A 21051-nucleotide genomic window follows, 5' to 3' on the forward strand; every position below is an offset into this window, starting at 1 on the left:
GGTTTTGGAAACATTCAAAAATAATGTGTAAAACTTTATAAATAATATTTTTACTGTTTGAACTCATATTTCAAGTACTTGTTTGATATTTATGGCCACTTCAGTGACCATCTTGATACTGTTTTGGGTTCAGTGATCAACTTGATACATTAAGCCCACTTCAGTGACCAACTTGATAATTAACCCTATTTTAGAAAAAACTAAATAAGGCACTAATTTCTTCTGCTTTGCAAAGTCAGCATTATCTTTTAAAATTTAAACCGCTTTAGGACTCTTTCCTCTGGCTAAGAAGCAGAAAAAATTCTTTCCACCCCACTCACACCCTAGAATACTTATCATTTTTTTTTCTTAATTAAATTGGTTTATGTGTAGATAATGCAAATAATCACTATCAATTAATACATGAAAGCAGAGATTTTTAAAAAGGGTTTGTCGTGTGCCCATGTGCACATGCTAGGTGCTAAAATTTATGGATTTGGAGGTGTTAATTTATGGATTTGGAGGTGTTTGATTAGTGTGGTTGTTGTAAATATAGGGGATCCACCATTATTAGATAGTGTAAGCCAATAAAAAAATTATAAATCCATAGATTTTAGCACTTAATATGTGCCCATGGGCACACCATAGAAAAATCATTTTAAATATTTTTGGGTTCTTAACATTTTTTCCATATCATTATGGGATGAGGTTGAACGCTAACACAAGATATTTTGGAATCGTGGATCCAGAAATTTGACTTATTTTTCGACTTGAATTGAATTTAACGATCTATAATATTTTTTCTGAGTAAATATTAATATAACAAATATAAGATAATTATATAAATTATTTTTCGATTGTGTTGATGGTCCTTTGGTTCACGGATTTGTACGAAGTTAGAATGAGAAATCAGGTTAACTTTCCATGAGTTTAAGGTATCATATCATGTGTTTAGTTGAATTCTAGATTCTATATATTCAATTTAAAAAATATTATTAATTTGTATTATTAAAAATATTAATAAAATTATATATTTTTACATCATTGATTATTCTTTTGTTAAATATTAATTTTTAATTACTTGAATAAAAGACAAAAAATCAAAAATAAAATTAATTCACATGTCTCCGCTTAAACACTTAAACACCACTGCTATTAAGCCTGCAAAGTTGAAGACTGAAGAGTAATTTTCAAAAGTTTTAGGATTTTGTTTGGATTGTTTTCTAATTGGACCGCCGATCTGGAAAGACTCTGTAAAGATAGTCCTACGAAAATTATAGTAACTATTATTGAAAAGCCGAGTTAATGGGAGAAATTTGCCAGGGACGGGGGGCTTGGTTCCACTATGATGTCAAGTCTATGGAGGTCCAACAACATCAACTCAGTGCTAGAAAATTCACAAAATATCGATAGAGGCACTCACTTTCTTCTACTTTGCAAAGTCAGCATCATCTTTCAAACTGCTTTAGGCCTGTTTTCTCCGAGGTGCAATACCTCGAAGATACTTGTTGTGTCACGTTCTCCACAATATCTTTGACAGCTCCGCGATCTTCTCTAAAACCTAAGGTGTGTCTTTGGGGCAGAGCTCTGATACCATGTCGAGAATCAGTCCATCTAAAACCTCAATGTGTTGGATAAATGTCTCAAATGGATCTCATGCTATATTTCAACAGCTTTCCAAAACTCTCCTCCCAGAGAGCAACATCCAATGAATTGACATAGTAAAAAACAGGACCAGCCTGGTCCTCTGCTTTTCTGCAACTAAGGATCTCTACGAGCTCATTGAGGCACCATAGAGAACGAGCATAGTAGTTCTGGGAGATAACTACGACAAACATATTTGACTCATTTATTGCATTGAGAAGTCCGGATTTGCAATAACGAGTTGCAAACTGAATCGTATTATACAAATAAGGCCTTACAAAATGGACTAGAAAGCAACGTCAATCCAAGTACCAAATCGAGGAATCAACAAGTATTTATTGTCTGGAATATAAAAAGGCTTGTTGTCTGTTTCAAAAACAAACAATATTACACTAACACGGTGGAAATGGCACGTTTGAAGGCCCGACAGAATCAATAAAGAGTCTATTACAAGAAGTTTATGCAATTTCTTGCCATAAATTACACAAGAAAACAAAATAAAATCATAAGCGTAATCAATAAAGAGTCTATTTGTATAATTCCATGACCGAGATGTTATAACCACATGAGGCTTTGCTATAACCTGTGAATCCAGCATCTTTGATCAAGGCCGCGAACTCGTTCTCAGTTCTCTCTTTTCCACTAGGAGTTCGTGTCAGCATTGCAACATCGATATCATACACATGTTTTGTTGCAATGTCAGAGTCCGGTACCTCCTGCGAAATTGATTCTACAATTATCACTTTCCCTTTCTTCGTAAGTGCTTGATAGCAATTCTTCAACAACTTCAAGCATCGTTCATCGCTCCAGTTATGACATACGTACTGTAAGAATACAAGCAGATCTAGTTAACAGCTGAATTGAAGATAGTATTGTACTTTGGATAGAAATTTCAGACAATTTCTCAAATTTCGGTATCAGGAAAAATAAATAAATGTCACCTTCATGAAAATAGCATCCCCTCTCGGCACACTAACAAACATGTCACCCCCGACATGCTCCACACCTGCATAATATCTTGCTAGTGTCAGCAGGGGCGAAACCAGGATTTCAAGAAAGTCGGGACTAGCTAAGAATAGTGAAATTAATTTTTGAATGTCAGTCGGGCTTAATATTATATATGTACCTGGATAAGGTGGAGCATCTTTGACAACATTGGGGAGATCAAAGTTAATCCCTTTGATAGCAGGGTAACTAGAGATGATCATACTTAGGGTGGCCCCCGTGCCTCCGCCGACATCCACCAAAGTTGTCAGGCCTTCGAAACCGTTATAGGTTTGCAAGATTTTCTTCATGGTAAGGGTAGAATGGCTAGACATTGCCTGGTTGAAGACTTGGCTAAATCTGGGGTCTTTGCGGTTGTACTCAAATACATTCATTCCGTGAGCTTTCTCAAAAGCTATTCCGCCATCAAGTACCGCGTCTTTCAAATGGTACCTGTATTAATACAAAAATGATAATTATGTTTGGCAATGTACATCTGACGGTCTCATGGTCTAATGATATCAAAAACAAGATGTTTAAATGAGTTGTTATATATTTGATTACCAGGTCTCCATAAAGATTTTGTCATGATTCATGAGCAAATACGGAGCCATGGACACACCATCGGAGCTTTTAACAAAAAACTTGCACACCGGGGCCAAGCCGTAAAGGCGCTCAATATGACCATCCGTCGACTCACGAATTCTACACTCGAGCACAGAGTAACTAGCTAGGAACCGGAGGATACGGTCTAGCATGACTGGTGTGCCTTGTTGGCTGGACGGAAGCTGATCCGCTAGCTCGGAAGGCGATACATAAGCGCCTGGACCAGCCTTAGAAATGGCTTCCAGAAGGTCCAATTCAATTGCTGACATTAGTACCATGGGCAGAAAGGAAGCACCTACTAACTGCATGGCAAACATGTAAGCTCCTTCTTCCTCTCCCTCTGTTTGTACTTTCGGGTTCATTTCAGTCGTTAAAGTCATAATTTCTACAGATAGAAATTGCTGGAAAATTGTATCTGATATTTTCGTATGCTGAAGAATCAGACCAAGAGGATGTGTATCATTGAGTACCCCTGTGCTCGACTTTATATAGAGTCCAATACTAATGTGCGCACAATTTTTTCATCTATCCAGTAAGATTTCAGTTGTGATAGTATGATTTCTACCAACAATAATAGTGTAAAATTTTGCTAATTCAACTATAATTGCAGGGATTCAAAGAATATCAAGTTCCAGGAAAGAAATTAACGCGATCCTTGTCATTCCACATCCACATCCTAGCAAGGATATTACAATTTACAGGAGCATGACTTCATTCGTGACAGCATAATTTCTGCGAAAATGACACTGAGGAATCTGACAGAGTATTTACTATAGAAATCTAATATTTTTCAAGACCGAGTTCTAACATTATGTTATGTTCCCGATTCTTCAGAAACCTTAAGGTATCAGAAAGATTGATTTAACCGGATCATAATATTGGCTTTCGAGAAAGTAAGTGTTAAGATACCATATATAATCATGTTAATGAGTTAATCCCTTCCCCAAAGTATTCCTGGATGGGGGCACATTATACTAATTAATTAGCAAAATTAAAGAACTCGACATCTAGGAACCATTTCGGGTTCCTTGTTCAAATTATTTTGCGTCTTCTGAAATTTTCGATGAAATTCTACCGTCCCAAAATATCGGTTTATTGATATGTGATGTTAACTCCCAGTTGTGTTTAAAAAGATGAACAAATTTCAGCATTTGACCTTTCTTTTTTGGGTAACCCTGCATTTGACCTTTTTTGCTTGTTCACATCTTTGAATAATCCAGTGCAAGCCACTCCACACAAAACTTCAAAGGTTCATTAATGTTGTACATAGTCCTGGAGATTACCGCATCAAGACCACCATTTTTCTAAACTGTGGATCAGACTTTCGGACTTTTCAGCACTATTTCATCGACTTCGTGCCCACTTACATTCAAAATTTTTTAAAATCAAACTTTGCTCCATGAGTCAATTTATACTGCAGGCTTTTTGCGGATCCTAATTGTTTGAACCGGCGGTATGATGTAATGTGAGTGATTAGTACTTGTAATAATTACCCTGTCACGAAGGTAATCATGCGTATGTAATAATCTCAGGCATCGCACTGGCTATATATAGTCCGGCTCACTGGGACTCGATGCTATCAATTCCATCACTGATCTCGATCCGTAAAAATTATGAATTCAACCACCGAGATGAATCTGAAAGTAGAAGCACAAGGAGAGGAAGAAGGAGAATACATGTTTGCCATGCACATCCTAGGTGGTTCTTTTCTTCCCATGGTACTCATGTCAGCAGTACAACTAGACCTTCTGGAAACCATGGCTAGAGCAGGTCCAGGCACTTACGTCTCCCCTTCCGAGCTCGCGAAGCAGCTTCCGTCTAGCCACCAGCACACGCCGGTTATGCTTGACCGCATTCTTCGCTTCCTAGCTACTTATTCTGTGCTCAGCTGTAGAATCTGTGAGTCTGCGCATGGGCAGATCGAGCGGCTTTACGCCTTGAACCCAGTGTGCAAGTTTTTTACTAAAAGCTCCCAAGGGGCGTCACTCGTCCCGTATTTGCTCATGAATTGTGACAAAATCTTTAACGAGCCCTGGTAATATTTCATCCAATTCTTTATATTTCATCAACTACTCTCGCTACTTTTCCCACTGTACCTACTTTATATACTACTAAATATCAACCAATCTCACCACTATCCTCATTTTTCTTCCTTTTTCATTCTTATTACAAATATACAAATACAAATATCAAGTTAGTATTATTGCAGGTACCATTTAAAAGATGCGGTGCTTGATGGCGGAATACCTTTTCAGAAGGCTCACGACATGACATTATATGAGTACAACGGCAAAGACCTCAGATTCAGCCAACTCTTCAACCATGCAATGTCTACTCACTCTACTCTTAACATGAAGAGAATCTTACAAACCTATAATGGTTTTCAAGGCCTGAAAACTTTGGTGGATGTCGGTGGAGGCACCGGGGCCACCCTAAGTATGATCATCTCTAGTTACCCTGCTATCAGAGGGATTAACTTTGATCTCCCCGATGTTGTCAAAGATGCTCCATCTTATCCTGGTAGATTGATTAATCACCAACGCAAACATCTTAATAATTAGAGAACGATATGTGATACAGTGAAAAAAATATTTTAATCCCAACTGACCTTCAAAAATCAATCAACAATTTTTCAGTATTAATACTAAGATATATCAGTGTTGCCACATCTCAGTGTTGATATATCGTTAATTTTGGTTCGACTGAAATTTGGTTATGCAGGTGTGGAGCATGTCGGGGGTGACATGTTTGATAGTGTGCCGAGAGGAGATGCTATTTTCATGAAGGTGACAATTTTTTTGATCTGAAATTGAATTTTTGGGGTAGGGTGAGGCAGATAATAAGATATCTAAATCATGAAGCAAAAAATTATTGTGCCTAACAATTATATTGGAAAAAAAAAAAGAAATGACATTAATAATATTTTATGAAATCAAGATATTAACAGCTATTTTTTTAATTAGATGACATATTTTTATCGGTGGAGATTTTTGTGTTAAGAGGGATCATTTATGAGATTAGGGTCGACCTAACTGAAAAGTAGCTGTTAGTGTGCGCTCGTGAAAACACAATAAAAAATTCGAAATTTTATATGTAAAGTACATTAATAGCACATATACTTCCTCTGTTTTATTATTGACACTTCGACTTTTGACACATATTATACGTGTTTTGACCGGGTAGTTAAAAATATTGTTTTTGATCGATTTTTTTATAAATTTTTGAGTATATATTTTTATAAGAAAATGAAAATTTTAAAAATAATATTTTTACTACTATGCCAAAAGTCAAGTCGTCAATAATAAAAAACAGACGGGGTAATAAATTCAGCTGTTAACTGATCAATCTACTTGTATACTTGCAGTATATATGTCATAACTGGAGTGATGAATATTGCTCGAAGTTGTTGAAGAATTGCTATCAAGCACTTGCAGAAAACGGTAAAGTGATAATTGCAGAATCGATTTTGGAGGCACCAGACTCTAGTATTGAAACCAAGAACGTGTACGATTACGATATAGCAATGCTGACACGAACTACAGGCGGAAAAGTGAGGTCTGAGAACGAGTTTGCTGCCTTGATTAAAGATGCCGGATTCAGAAGTTACAACAGAGCATGTCGTGCTTATAGCATTTGGGTCATGGAATTATATAAATAACTCTCTGTTAAATACCGGGATTGGAAATTTGGTTTATGTTATATTATATAGCTTATAACCGGAATTATGAGGTGGTTTATTATATTTGTTATATATGTTTTAATATTTAATTTTGTTTTGAAGATAAGATTTTATCAGAATAATATGTGCTTTTTAGTTAAAATAAATTTTAAATAAAATCAAACATGATTTTGTTGGATGTGACATTTTATATAAATAAGTTAAACCCGTCAAAAATCTAATTAACTATAATTTTGTTGGGTCGAATTTAAAACCGTCATGAAGGGATATTTTTCCGTTTAAACGATGAATGTTGGATATCAAAATTCAAATGACTAAAATAACAAATTATATCAGATAAAATTGCCCTAGTTCAAATTGATGTTTAATTACAAATTCGACCAAATTTAATCGAGTAATTATATTTGATTAATCTGATTCTATGGATGTGAAGATCGTGGAAATCGAAGAATATACACAAAAAATTAATAAATTTCAATAATTCATATCTTTGGTACTAGTGTAATAAATATAAATATACGATGTTTATCTCAAATTTGATCCCAACTCCTAAAATCGAATATAAGATAAAGCAATCGAACAACAATAGAAACAATCACTTTTACAAGAGGTCAAAAGTTCTTCTCTTGAATTCTCAAAACACAATATGCGTGAAATTTGTAAAAAAAACCTATTAATATGGGAAGGAGGGGATAAAAACAAAATATAATCATATGAATTTCCAATCACAGCCAGCGTAATTAATAAGTTTGTACGCAAATACAATACCATATTTTGATTTATTCAAAATAAAAATTCCATTTCCATAAAGATTATTTGTATAATTCCATGACCCAGATGTTATAACCACAGCAGGCTTTGCTATAACCTGTGAATCCAGCATCCTTAATTAAGGCCGCGAACTCATTCTCAGTCCTCTCTTTTCCACTAGGAGTTCGTGTCAGCATTGCAACATCGACATCGTACACATGTTTTGTTGCAATGTCAGAGTCCGGTACCTCCTGCGAAATTGATTCTACAATGATCACTTTCCCTTTCTTCGTAAGTGCTTGATAGCAATTCTTCAACAACTTCAAGCATCGTTCATCACTCCAGTTATGACATACGTACTGTAAGAATACAAGTAGATTTAGTAATTAACAGCTGAATTGAAGATGGTATTGTGCTTTGGATAGAAATTTCACACAATTTCTTAAATTCCGATATCTGGAAATAAATAAATTTCACCTTCATGAAAATAGCATCCCCTCTCGGCACACTAACAAACATGTCACCCCCGACATGCTCCACACCTGCATAATATCTTGCTAGTGTCAGCAGGCGGGGCGGAACCAGGATTTCAAAATAGTCGGGACTAGCTAAGAATAGTTAAATTAATTTTTGAATGTCAGCCGGGCTTAATATCTATATATGTACCTGGATAAGGTGGAGCATCTTTGACAACATTGGGGAGATCAAAGTTAATCCCTTTGATAGCAGGGTAACTAGAGATGATCATACTAAGGGTGGCCCCCGTGCCTCCTCCGACATCCACCAAAGTTGTCAGGCCTTCGAAACCATTATAGGTTTGCAGGATTTTCTTCATCGTAAGGGTAGAATGACTAGACATTGCCTGGTTGAAGACTTGGCTAAATCTCGGGTCTTTGCGGTTGTACTCAAATACATTCATGCCGTGAGCTTTCTCAAAAGCTATTCCACCATCAAGCACCGCGTCTTTCAAATGGTACCTGTATTAATACAAAAATGATAATTATGTTTGGCAATGTACATCTGACGGTCTCTTGGTCCAATGATATCAAAGACAAGATGTTTGAGCGAGTTATTATATAATAAAGGACAAACAAATATTTGTATAGATTACCAGGTGTCCATAAAGATTTTGTCATGATTCATGAGCAAATACGGAGCCATGGACACACCATCCGAGCCTTTAACAAAAAACTTGCACACAGGGGCCAAGCCATAAAACCGCTCGATATGACCATCCATCGACTCACGAGTTCTGCACTCGAGCACAGAGTAACTAGCTAGGAACCGGAGGATACGGTCGAGCATGACTGGTGCGCCTTGTTGGCTGGACGGAAGCTGATCCGCTAGCTCGGAAGGCGATACATAAGCGCCTGGACCAGCCTTAGATATGGCTTCCAGAAGGTCCAGTTCTATTGCTGACATTAGTACCATGGGCAAAAAGGAAGCACCTACTAACTGCATGGCAAACATGTAAGCTCCTTCTTCCTCTCCCTCTGCTTGTACTTTCGGGTTCATCTCGGAAGTTAAAGTCATAATTTCTACAGATAGAGATTGCTGCAAAATTGTATCTGATATGATCGAATGCTGAAGTATCAGATCAAGAGGATGTGTAGCATTGAGTAACCATGCTCGACTTTATATAGAATTTTGCTAATTCAACTATAATTACAAGAATTCAAAGAATATCAAGTTCCTGAATAGCAATTAACGCGATCCTTGTCATTCCACATCCACATCCACATCCTAACAAGGAGATTACAATTTGCAGGAGCATGACTTCATTCGTGACAGCATAATTTGCACGAAAATGACATTGAGGAATCTGACAGAGTATTTATTATAGAAATCTGATATTTTTCAAGATGAGTTCTAACATTATGTTCTGTTCCTGATTATTTAAAAACCTTAAGATGTTAGAAATAAGGATTTAACCCGATCATAATATTGTCATAACAAATGGCTTTCGAGAAAGTAAGCGTTAAGATAACATATATAATCATGTTAATCCCTTCCCCAAAGTATTCCTAGACGGGGGCACATTACACTAATTAATTAGCAAAATTTGATAGGCTGTGTATGTTAAAATTGAAGAGAGCTGTATAACACGAATTAAATTACGCCACTCGACATCTAGGAACCATTATATAGAAGTAGGAGCCAATCAAAATCTATCAAACTTATAGAATTTGGTGCTTAGTGTGTGCCCATGGGCCATGGACACTAGAAAAACCGTCAAATTATTTTGCGTCTTTTGAAATTTTCGATGAAATTCTACCGTCCCAAAATATCGGTTTCTTGATATGTGATGTTAACTCCCAGTTGTGTTTAAAAAGATGAACAAAATTCAGCATTTGACCTTTCTTTTTTGGGTAACCCAGCATTTGACCTTTTTTGCTTGTTCACATCTTTGAATAATCCAGTGCAAGCCACTCCACACAAAACTTCAAAGGTTCATTAATGTTGTACATAGTCCTGGAGATTACCGTATCAAGACTACCATTTTTCTGAACTATGGATCAGACTTTCGGACTTTTCAGCACTATTTCATCGACTTCGTGCTCACTTACATTCAAATTTTTTTAAAATCAAACTTTGCTCCATGAGTCAATTTATACTGCAGGCTTTTTGTGGATCCTAATTGTTTGAACCGGTGGTATGATGTAATGTGAGTGATTAGTACTTGTAAACATTGACATAAGGAGGATCTCCAGAAGCCTGGTACAGTTAATACAGGCTCTGCAAAAATATGAACTTGTTGATACTAGAATAGTAGAATACTAACATGAATCACTCAACTATGGAATGTAACTATTTGGTACATGCAGATGCCGAAAAAGGCAATTTGACTAACAAACAGCCTAAAATTCACAACCTCATCCGGCCCCAACTAGCCGTCAGAGTTTGAGACTGACAGATTTGGTCTCACAGCCATCCTGTACCGAGGGCAGGGAGGCAATCGACTAGGAGTCTGAACACAGAATTATAAGAAAACTCATAAAATTGGGTATAAAATCTTTCACATAACAAGTGTTAAGTTTTGAGTGGAATGAGTCCCTGTATATACATAAATAGCACCAGTTAAAACATCTTACCTCAATTACCATTAAATTTTTTGCAAAATTTTGTACCCAATTTTATGCATGCTGCGTGCAGCATTACTCAAACTACAAAGGGTCCATTTTTTAGAAATGAAAATACAAATATAAAACTATGTTTGAGTCCAGAAAAGTATGTGCCGTGTTATTTGCAAACATGCACCTTAAACTTCAGGGAATCGTGACATTTTGATTTGCCAAGTATGAAACCAATTTTGAACATGAACGACATGAATCGCGGGCCCGTTGCTGTGAATAAGCATGCAGGGTGGCTCCATACTATTCCTGTTTCTTGATACGATAACCTGGTGTAAAGGTTTATCCTCAGTCGTCCCATCTGCTGGTTCGTTCTCGCCTAAAAATCTTACATATTCAAAAGCTCAACATTTAGCTAGGCATCAATGGAAGGCACTACTATCAATTTGTTCTCCTCTTGTCTATTGTTAATCTTGATGTCATCCTCTGCAGCCGACACCATAACTGCAAACCAGACCATTACTGATGGACAAAAAATTGTTTCAGCTCGCGGAGAGTTTGAAATGGGATTTTTCAGCTACGAACACAGTCCACAGAATCGATATTTTGGTATATGGTACAAGAAAATATCAAGCGGAACAGTTATATGGGTGGCTAATAGAGAGACTGCAATTGCTAATACTTCAGGTGTTATAAGAGTCACTAGTAGGGGAATTGTTGTGAGTTCGAGTCAGAGTACTGACAACATAATTTGGTCATCGAATTATTTAAGATCAGTCGACAATCCAGTAGCTCAGCTACTAGATTCAGGGAATCTGGTTTTCGTGGATGGAAATGATAAAGAAAATTTTGTTTGGCAAAGTTTTGATTATCCTGTGGATAATTTTTTGCCAGGAATGAAGTTTGGATATGATTTAGAAAGTGGCATTGACAGGTACTTTTTGCCTTATAAAAGTGATGATGATCCATCACCTGGAACCTACATTCATCGGATAGATCATAATGGTTATCCACAGCTGATCTTGTGGAAAGATTCGGATGTTTTGTATAGGACTGGACCATGGGTTGGGAATCGGTTCAGTGGCAATACTGTTCTGAAGCCTAATGGAATCTACACGAATCGATTTGTCATAACTCAGACAGAGGCTTACTATATTTCTGATCTTCTCAGTAGTTCTGAATCCGCTATCACAAGGCTGACCTTGACACCAGATGGCGAGGCACGTCGTCTGATATGGAATAGAGAGAAACAGGATTGGACGCTTATTTTAACTCTACAAGTGACTGATTGTGAGCGTTATGGTTTGTGTGGACTGAATGGTGTTTGCAATATCAACACCACTCCTAGGTGTCAATGTATGGAAGGTTTTGATCCGAAAGTTCCAGAAGAATGGGCAGCAGCAGATTGGTCTAATGGCTGTTCGCACAATGTACAGCTTGAATGTGGAAATGGAGACGGTTTTATGAGGTCGTCAGGTGTAAAATTGCCTGACACGCGATGGTCATGGTTTAATGATAGAATATATTTTTATATATATTCTATATGATTTTATTCTCATATTTCATTATATTTTGCACTGATTTGGATTTTTATTAATAGATTTTAATGTTTTATTGTAGGAAATAAAGAATTTCTAAGTTGAGAAGGATTTGAGCAAAAAGATCTATTTTTGGAGCTAAATTCTATGAAAAATCGGATTTGTTGGGCTCTACCCGGTTTCTGCACTGTTCGGGCCATATCTTGAGTTCCGGATGTCGGATTTGGATGATCTTACAGCCCACGCGAAGCTTGGGAGATTTTCTTTAATTCAGAGATAGCCCAAGAAGCAAAATCCAACTGGAAAAGCCCAGAAACAGAGAGGAAAAGACAGCTGCGAATTTTGAAGACTAATCCTACTTTGCTTTGGAGTTCTATTTTAGATATTGGTTCAAAAACATTAAAAACAATTATTATTATTGTAGGAATAGAAAAAGATATTATTTTAGTTTTTATTATTAGTTGGGAGAAAAGGAGATATATAGGACTTACGTTAGTTAGGTTTGGGGCTATCATCTTCCTCCTCCCGTAGACACTGCAACCTTTTTGGGTTTTAGCTTGGATATTAAGTTCTTGATTAATACAAGTTTAAGGTATTCTTATATATTCTCTCTACATGTCTTTGATGATTGTTTATGTTTCTTCTATTCTTAGCATGAGTGAGTAATTCTTTTCTAGGGCGTAAGGAGAATCCATGGTTACACCATAGTATTGGTATGATGTTCACAGTAGTTTGATTGATTACAAGTAATTCTAGTCGATATGTTTTAATGCTTAATTTCTGTAATTGGCCAATATCATTGATTAAGTGTATGCGAATAAGGGTAATAAATCGAGAGATAAAGTACCCATTAGAGGCACACATACGATTAGCCGAATGAATGTGAATGCGAGAGCATCATTGGAATTCTGAGAAAGTTAATACTCGAGAGAGATTAACACATGTTCTAATTACTTGATCAGTTTAATTACTAAGAGTTGTTAATTGTCTTGCATCACACATAATTTCAAATGGGAGACTCCAATCTGGAGGCTGTATGATAGGTGCAGTTATCAAAGCATTCTTGATCCTGTAGAAGGAATCCAAACAAGCATCAGTAAACACAAAAGTGGCATCCTTAAGCAACAATTGAGTGAGGGGTTTTGCAATTTTTGAAAAATCTTTAATAAAACGCCGATAAAACCCTGCATGACCCAAGAAACTTCTGACTCCCTTGACATCAACAGGGGGAGGAAGTTTCTCGATCACCTCAATTTTTGCTTTGTCAACTTGGATGCCACGCTCAGAAATAAGATGACCAAGTACCACTCCTTCATTGACCATGAAGTGACACTTTTCCCAATTTAAAACCAGATTAACCTCTTCACATCGTTTAAGCACTTTAGAAAGATTATGCAAACACTCATCAAAATCAGATCCATAAACACTGAAATCATCCATAAAAACTTCCATAATAGACTCAATGAAATCAGAAAATATGGATGTCATGCAACGTTGAAAAGTAGCAGGCGCATTGCACAGTCCAAAAGGCACTCTACGATAAGCAAAGGTACCGTATGGACATGTGAATGTTGTCTTTTCTTGGTCATCGGGGTGTATTGGGATCTGAAAGAACCCTGAATACCCGTCCAAATAACAAAAGAATTTATGTTTTGCAAGTCTTTCAAGCATTTGATCAATGAATGGGAGAGGATAATGATCTTTTTTAGTGGCGGTGTTCAACCTGCGATAGTCAATACACATTCGCCAATCTGTGACAACTCTAGTGGGAATCAATTCATCTTTATCATTCCTAATTACTGTGGTCCCTCCTTTTTTAGGAACTACTTGAACCGGGCTCACCCATTTAGAATCAGAAATTGGGTAGATGATGCCCGCATCAAGTAGTTTTATCACTTCCTTTTTAACTACTTCTTGCATGTTAGGGTTCAAGCGACGTTGTCCCTGAATGCAAGGCTTATGATCATCATCAAGATTTATCCTATGCATGCAAAAGTTTGGGCTAATCCCTTTAAGATCATCAATACTATACCCAATAGCTTGTTTATGCATACACAACACAGTGAGAAGCTTAAAAATTTGATTATCATCAAGTCTTGAACTAATAATCACAGGATAAGACTCATCATCATCAAGAAACACATACTTAAGATTAGGTGGTAGAGGTTTTAGCTCTCGTTTCTTCACATGAGGTTTATCACAGGAAGTAATAGAGTTTGTTACCTCACAATTCCTCGGATCGACCTTACCATCCAACTCAAGAATTAATGAATCAATTTCGGCATGTCCTTCTCCTTCTGAAGCTTCAAGCATTAGAACTGCTTCTAAGGGATCATTCAATAGAACTTGTGGTAGCTCATCCTCGACGATTTCATCTATGACATCAATCCTGCAACAAGTATTCTCCAACAATGGGGACTTAAGAGCAGAGGTTAGAGTAAAAGAAATTGTATGATCACCAATGCTCAAAGATAAAGTCCCATTTTTAACATCAATTACAGCACCTGCTGTACAAAGGAATGGTCTACCCAAGATAATAGGTATTTGACTATCCTCTTCCATATCCAATACCACAAAGTCCACAGGGATATAAAATTTTCCAACCTTGACAGGCACATCCTCTAAAATACCCAAGGGATATTTTATAGAGCGATCTGCCATTTGTAATGTCATTTGTGTGCATTTTAGCTCTCCCATGTTTAACTTTTGAAAAATAGAGAGAGGCATGACAGAGACGCTAGCGCCTAGGTCACATAAAGCTTTGTCAATAAACAATGCACCTAAATGACATGGGATTGAAAAACTTCCAGGATCTTTAAGTTTAGGTGGAGACTTATTTTGTAAAACAGCACTGCATTCTTCAGTAAAAGCAACTGTCTCCACCTGACCGAAAGATCGCTTCTTTGTAAGAATATCCTTTAAAAACTTTGCGTATGAAGGAACTTGAGAAATCAAGTCAGTAAAAGGAACAGTTACCTCCAGATTTTTGACAAGGGTCATAAACTTACCAAACTGCTGATCTACCTTTGTTTTGTTCATCCTGCTAGGGAATGGTAGCTTAGGCTCGAATGGTGGAGGAGCACTACTAATCTTCTCTTTATCAATTTTCTTGCTTCCTTCAGTTCCACCATTATCTTTCTGATCAACAACTTCATCCACCTTGTCATCTTTAGTGCTTTCCGTTTCTTTCTCAGTAGAAACATCTTGAGTAGGCATTGGGGGACCATCATATGTGCGACCACTTCTAAGAGCAATAGCATTCACGTTCTCTTTGGAATGAGTTGGTTGAGATGGTAAAGAACCAGGTTGCCTTGTATTTGAAGAGCTAGCCAATTGAGCAATCTGAGTCTCCATCATCTTGTTATGGGTCCTCAACTCCTTAATCTCTCTCATGTTCTCCTGCATTTGTCTCATGCTTTCCTCTTGACCTTTTTGCATTTGCATTAGTATCTTCATCATATCATTGGTATGATCAGGCTGTGTAGCTTGAGGGATCTGTTGCTGAGGGGGTTTTTGAAATCCAGGTGGATTTGTAGGTCCCTGAGTAGGCCTGTATTGCTGTTGCGGAGCCTGTTGATATGATTGTTGATATTGCTGCGACTGATTAGAAGGGGGATTCTGAGCATTATTATTCTTGTATGAGAAGTTTGGATGATCTCTCCATCCTGGATTGTAGGTGTTGGAGTAGGGATTGTATTGTTGTCTCTGCTGAAAAGCATTTGCGTGCTCCATCTGAAAATTTTGTGAATTCTGAACATTGTAGGAACATTCGTTACCCATGTGGCCTTGAATTCCGCATACTTCACAAAAAGTATTGTTGATAGGAGCCATGGATGACAATGCATTAATACTCATAGGAGGAGTGGCCGCCGATTGTGAAGTCTTTAATGAATGGATCTCCTGAGTCAATGTAGCGAGTTGAGATGATAAAAGAGAATAAGCATCAACTTCAAGTTTACCCCCTTTCTTAGGTGCTCTCGGGTTATTGAAGTGATTTGCAGCTAGATTTGCAAGAAAAGCATAACCATCATCAACTCCTTTGTCTAGAAAAACACCACCTGCAGCATTATCCACTGTGCTCTTCGTTTCGGAATCAAGACCATAATAGAAGCGCTTGAGAAGAAACCACTTCTCAAGACCATGATGAGGACAAGAGCGTTGAATATCTTTGAATCTGTCCCATGCATCCTTAAGAGTTTCATCATATTCTTGTTTGAAAGTGGTCAACTTGTCAACCAAATCATTAGTTTTGTTGGGAGGGAAATACTCAGTGAGAAAGGCTTGAGCAATTGCATCCCACTCGGTCACATTGATATCATTTAACCACTTCTGAGCTTTATCACGAAGAGAAAACCCGAACAACATAACTTTCACTTGATCTGCAGTGACTCCTTGAAACTTGATGGTAGAGCAGAGCTGTTGAAACCTTTGCAAGTGAAGTGTAGGATCTTCAGTTGGAAGACCAGCAAACTGATTCTGTTGGATCATAGTGAGCAATGCCGGTTTGATCTCAAAGTTTGCTGCTTGAATATTTGGCATAGCAATGCCAGTAGGCACACCACTCGGAGAGGGCTGCGAATAATTCTTCAAAGATTTAACAGGAAGATCACCCATTTTAATCTTTGACTGCTGTTTCCCCTTCTTTTGTCGATCAAGGTATTGTTGTAAAGTAGTGTCAAAATCAGGATCAATAGGAGTTGATTCCGCGTCTCCTGTAGACCTGGGCATGAACAACTAAACAAGGAAAACAGTAAAAACAGTCTCAATTGGAACTAAAGCTCCAACGAGACAATGGAAACAATCTAAATAATCAAACTAAAATCTATAGAAAACTAGCCGTCTCCCCGGCAGCGGCGCCAAAAACTTGATGCGTTTTAAGTTAATATCCGCAAGTGCACGGTGTCTGTTATTAGCAGAGACTAGCAAGTACGGGATCGTATCCACAGGGAGACAGGTTTCAAGAAATTCAATCTAATTATTGCAAATTGCTTCCGGAATAACAAAGATGAGTTTTGAAGATTTTTATATAACTAACAATGCAAATAAATATGTTTTAAAATCAATTAACTAAAAGTCTAGGGCAATCGGATTCACCATGCTTACACCAAACTGGCTTCTAAACTGAGATGATAAAAGTGGTCACGTAGCTAGAGTATGTCAGTCTCTCTCGAGTACTAACACTCTCGAAACATGATGACACAATTAACAACTCTTAGTAATTAAACTGATCAAGTAATTAGAACATGTGTTAATCTCTCTCGAGTATTAACTTTCTCAGAATTCCAATGATGCTCTCGCATTCACATTCATTCGGCTAATCGTATGTGTGCCTCTAATGGGTACTTTATCTCTCGATTTATTACCCTTATTCGCATACACTTAATCAATGATATTGGCCAATTACAGAAATTAAGCATTAAAACATATCGACTAGAATTACTTGTAATCAATCAAACTACTGTGAACATCATACCAATACTATGGTGTAACCATGGATTCTCCTTACGCCCTAGAAAAGAATTACTCACTCATGCTAAGAATAGAAGAAACATAAACAATCATCAAAGACATGTAGAGAGAATATATAAGAATACCTTAAACTTGTATTAATCAAGAACTTAATATCCAAGCTAAAACCCAAAAAGGTTGCAGTGTCTACGGGAGGAGGAAGATGATAGCCCCAAACCTAACTAACGTAAGTCCTATATATCTCCTTTTCTCCCAACTAATAATAAAAACTAAAATAATATCTTTTTCTATTCCTACAATAATAATAATTGTTTTTAATGTTTTTGAACCAATATCTAAAATAGAACTCCAAAGCAAAGTAGGATTAGTCTTCAAAATTCGCAGCTGTCTTTTCCTCTCTGTTTCTGGGCTTTTCCAGTTGGATTTTGCTTCTTGGGCTATCTCTGAATTAAAGAAAATCTCCCAAGCTTCGCGTGGGCTGTAAGATCATCCAAATCCGACATCCGGAACTCAAGATATGGCCCGAACAGTGCAGAAACCGGGTAGAGCCCAACAAATCCGATTTTTCATAGAATTATGCTGTTGGGGCAGTTCTTGGCCAAAGAAAAGATAAGGTGTTACATGCAATCTACTATGCAAGTAAAACCTTGGATGAAGCTCAAGTGAATTATGCTACTACTGAGAAAGAACTTCTAGCTGTGGTCTATGCCTTAGATAAGTTTAGAACTTATCTCATTGGTTCTAAAGTCATTGTTCACACTGATCATTCTGCGCTGAAATATCTTTTGGCTAAGAAAGAAGCAAAACCAAGGCTCATCAGATGGATTCTACTCCTCCAAGAATTTGACTTGGAAATCAAGGACAAGAAGGGTGCTGAGAATGTGGTTGCTGATCACCTTTCACGATTGCACTTCAAATCCAATGTTGCTTCTGACACTCCCATCGATGATTCTTTTCCAGACGATCACTTATTTGCTATCACTGCAGAAACTCCATGGTATGCAGACTTTGCTAATTTTTGTGTGAGTGGCTCTCACCCTCCAGATTTGACCTTTCAACAGCGGAAGAAGTTTTACCATGATGCTAAACAATATTTTTGGGATGACCCTTTCCTGTATCGGAAGTGTGCTGATGGAATCTTTCGTAGATGTATCCCGGAATCTGAGGTTAATGACATTCTTCAACATTGTCATTCTTTGGCATGTGGAGGACATCATGGTCCATCTAAAACTGCTGCTAAGGTACTTCAATCAGGTTTCTTTTGGCCTTCTCTATTTAAAGATGCTCGTGCCTTTTGTGTTGCTTGTGATGCTTGTCAAAGAACAGGGAATATATCTAAACGTCACGAGATGCCACAAACCGGTATTTTGGAGGTTGAGTTATTTGACGTATGGGGCATTGACTTTATGGGACCTTTCCCAACTTCTTGTGGAAACAAATACATCCTAGTTGCAGTTGACTATGTATCTAAATGGGTAGAGGCTATTGCATCACCAACCAATGATTCCAAGGTTGTTATGAAACTTTTCAAAAAGATTATCTTCCCACGTTTTGGAGTACCAAGGGCTGTGATTAGTGATGGTGGTTCTCATTTTCACCAGCGACAATTTCAAACTCTATTGAAGCAATATGGTGTTACTCACAAGGTTGGCCTAGCTTATCATCCTCAGACAAGTGGCCAAGTGGAGGTTTCGAATCGTCAGATAAAAAGTATCTTAGAGAAAGTGGTGGCCAAGTCTCGAAAAGATTGGAGCTTGAAGCTAGATGATGCTTTGTGGGCTTACAGGACAGCTTATAAAACTCCCATTGGAACTACACCGTATCGGTTGGTCTATGGCAAGTCCTGTCACCTTCCAGTTGAACTTGAACATCGTGCTTTTTGGGCTATAAAGGAGCTAAATATGGATCTAAAAGCTGCGGGTGAAGCCAGACTTCTTCAGATGAATGAATTAGATGAGCTTCGTTTTGATGCTTATGACAATTCTCGGCTTTACAAGGAGAAAACAAAGAGAATGCATGATAAGATGATCCATCGCCGAGATATTCAAGTTGGTGATAAGGTGCTTTTATTCAATTCGAGACTTCGACTTTTTCCTGGCAAGCTTAAATCTCGATGGTCTGGACCGTTCACGGTAACTGAAATCAAATTTCATGGTGCTGTTGAAATTATGGGACAAGATGGGACGAAGTTCAAGGTCAATGGTCAAAGGCTGAAACTATATGTTGATGGTGCATTTGTTGGTGGAATAGAGACCTTCTATATCCCCAACCCCTCTACTGACATCTAAATCAAGGTTAGAAGTCAAGCTAATGACTCTAAAAGAGCGCTTCTTGGGAGGCAACCCAAGCCCATAGTAAGTTAGTTATTAAAATAAATTAAAAAAAAAATTAAATAGAGTTTTTATAAAATTTTTGTATTTTGTTTTTATACTCCCAAGGTGCCTTGATAATTTTCGTGTGAAGTGTTTTCAGATATTTTAACATATTACTCATGGGGCTCCGGCTGTAGATAAAGAAGAAAAAAATGTTAAGGCAACGAAGACCTGCAGGTCCGTCTTACATAGCCACGGCTCAAATTCTACTGGTTAAAAGTTATTGAGGAGATAGTCATGAGAGCTGCAGCTCTGCTCTGCCTAGCTACGGCTAAAAACCTACTGCTTTAAAGTAATAAGGAGCTGCTCTGGGGAGCTGCGGTGCGTGGCGGGCTAGCCGCAACTCCTAGCCTTCTGTCACATACATCACGTACAAATTACTACTAACTCTTCCGCTTTTGTTTGTTTTTTTTTTTTTTTTTTTTTTTTTTTTCTTTTTTTTCTTTTTCATTTTTTTTCTTCTTCTTTCTTTTCTTTTTATGTTGTTTTTAGGGTAATTATTATCTATTATATTATAAATTATGTTATTATTAGAAATTTGTACTAACATATAATTATTTTAAATTATCATTATTGATAATTATATAATTATTTGTATATTATATATTATATAAATATTTATATTGTTATTTTACTAAAATTACTTATTTATTTTATAATTTATGTAACTAATTTATTATTTATTATTATTATTATTATTATTATTATTACTATTACTACTACTACTACTACTATTATTACTACTACTATTATTATTATTATTATATTATTTATGTAATATTTATAATTTATTATATTCTATTATATATATGTATTAATTCCCAACATATATTATCATATTATATATATGCCACAACTTGTATTATTTTATATATGTAATACATTCATTATTATTATTATTATTATTATTATTATTATTATTATAATATTAAAACTCTTTTTTTAATCTGAAAAAGAAA

General features: G+C 36.8%; 3 protein-coding genes and 1 pseudogene across 3 annotated transcripts; 2 read left to right on the plus strand and 2 right to left on the minus strand.

The window, feature by feature from the left end:
• Positions 1-1944: 1944 nt before the first annotated feature.
• On the minus strand, positions 1945-3713 carry LOC108215346 (esculetin O-methyltransferase-like). The gene is made up of 4 exons (XM_017387808.2): positions 3172-3713; positions 2750-3060; positions 2565-2629; positions 1945-2447 (listed from the first exon to the last, which is right to left on the minus strand). The coding sequence occupies exons 1-4, from the start codon at positions 3591-3593 to the stop codon at positions 2151-2153; spliced, it is 1095 nt and encodes a 364-aa protein (XP_017243297.2). The 5' UTR covers positions 3594-3713; the 3' UTR covers positions 1945-2150.
• A 924-nt stretch (positions 3714-4637) lies between these two features.
• Positions 4638-6981, plus strand: LOC108215347 (esculetin O-methyltransferase-like). Its single transcript, XM_017387809.2, has 4 exons — positions 4638-5248; positions 5423-5733; positions 5935-5999; positions 6578-6981. The coding sequence occupies exons 1-4, from the start codon at positions 4827-4829 to the stop codon at positions 6869-6871; spliced, it is 1092 nt and encodes a 363-aa protein (XP_017243298.1). The 5' UTR covers positions 4638-4826; the 3' UTR covers positions 6872-6981.
• A 408-nt stretch (positions 6982-7389) lies between these two features.
• On the minus strand, positions 7390-9338 carry LOC108213313 (esculetin O-methyltransferase-like; annotated as a pseudogene).
• Positions 9339-11138: 1800 nt separating this feature from the next.
• LOC108211987 (G-type lectin S-receptor-like serine/threonine-protein kinase At4g27290) lies at positions 11139-12340 on the plus strand. Its single transcript, XM_064090926.1, has 2 exons — positions 11139-12214; positions 12334-12340. The coding sequence occupies exons 1-2, from the start codon at positions 11139-11141 to the stop codon at positions 12338-12340; spliced, it is 1083 nt and encodes a 360-aa protein (XP_063946996.1).
• Positions 12341-21051: the final 8711 nt, after the last annotated feature.

The sequence above is a fragment of the Daucus carota genome, chromosome 3, assembly GCF_001625215.2.
Source record: "Daucus carota subsp. sativus chromosome 3, DH1 v3.0, whole genome shotgun sequence".
Lineage (NCBI taxonomy): Eukaryota > Viridiplantae > Streptophyta > Magnoliopsida > Apiales > Apiaceae > Daucus > Daucus carota.

What these genes read in the sequence shown, in the direction of transcription:
- LOC108215346 (XM_017387808.2), bottom strand. Translation starts at nt 3,593, where the DNA reads ATGACTTTAACGACTGAAATGAACCCGAAAGTACAAACAGAGGGAGAG. An exon ending in AAAATCTTTATGGAGACCTG is followed by an intron (nt 3,061 to 3,171) that starts GTAATCAAATAT and finishes GTATTAATACAG; the next exon opens with GTACCATTTGAAAGACGCGG. An exon ending in GGGATGCTATTTTCATGAAG is followed by an intron (nt 2,448 to 2,564) that starts GTGACATTTATT and finishes GTATTCTTACAG; the next exon opens with TACGTATGTCATAACTGGAG.
- LOC108215347 (XM_017387809.2), top strand. Translation starts at nt 4,827, where the DNA reads ATGAATTCAACCACCGAGATGAATCTGAAAGTAGAAGCACAAGGAGAG. An exon ending in AGATGCTCCATCTTATCCTG is followed by an intron (nt 5,734 to 5,934) that starts GTAGATTGATTA and finishes TTGGTTATGCAG; the next exon opens with GTGTGGAGCATGTCGGGGGT. An exon ending in GAGATGCTATTTTCATGAAG is followed by an intron (nt 6,000 to 6,577) that starts GTGACAATTTTT and finishes GTATACTTGCAG; the next exon opens with TATATATGTCATAACTGGAG.
- LOC108211987 (XM_064090926.1), top strand. Translation starts at nt 11,139, where the DNA reads ATGGAAGGCACTACTATCAATTTGTTCTCCTCTTGTCTATTGTTAATC.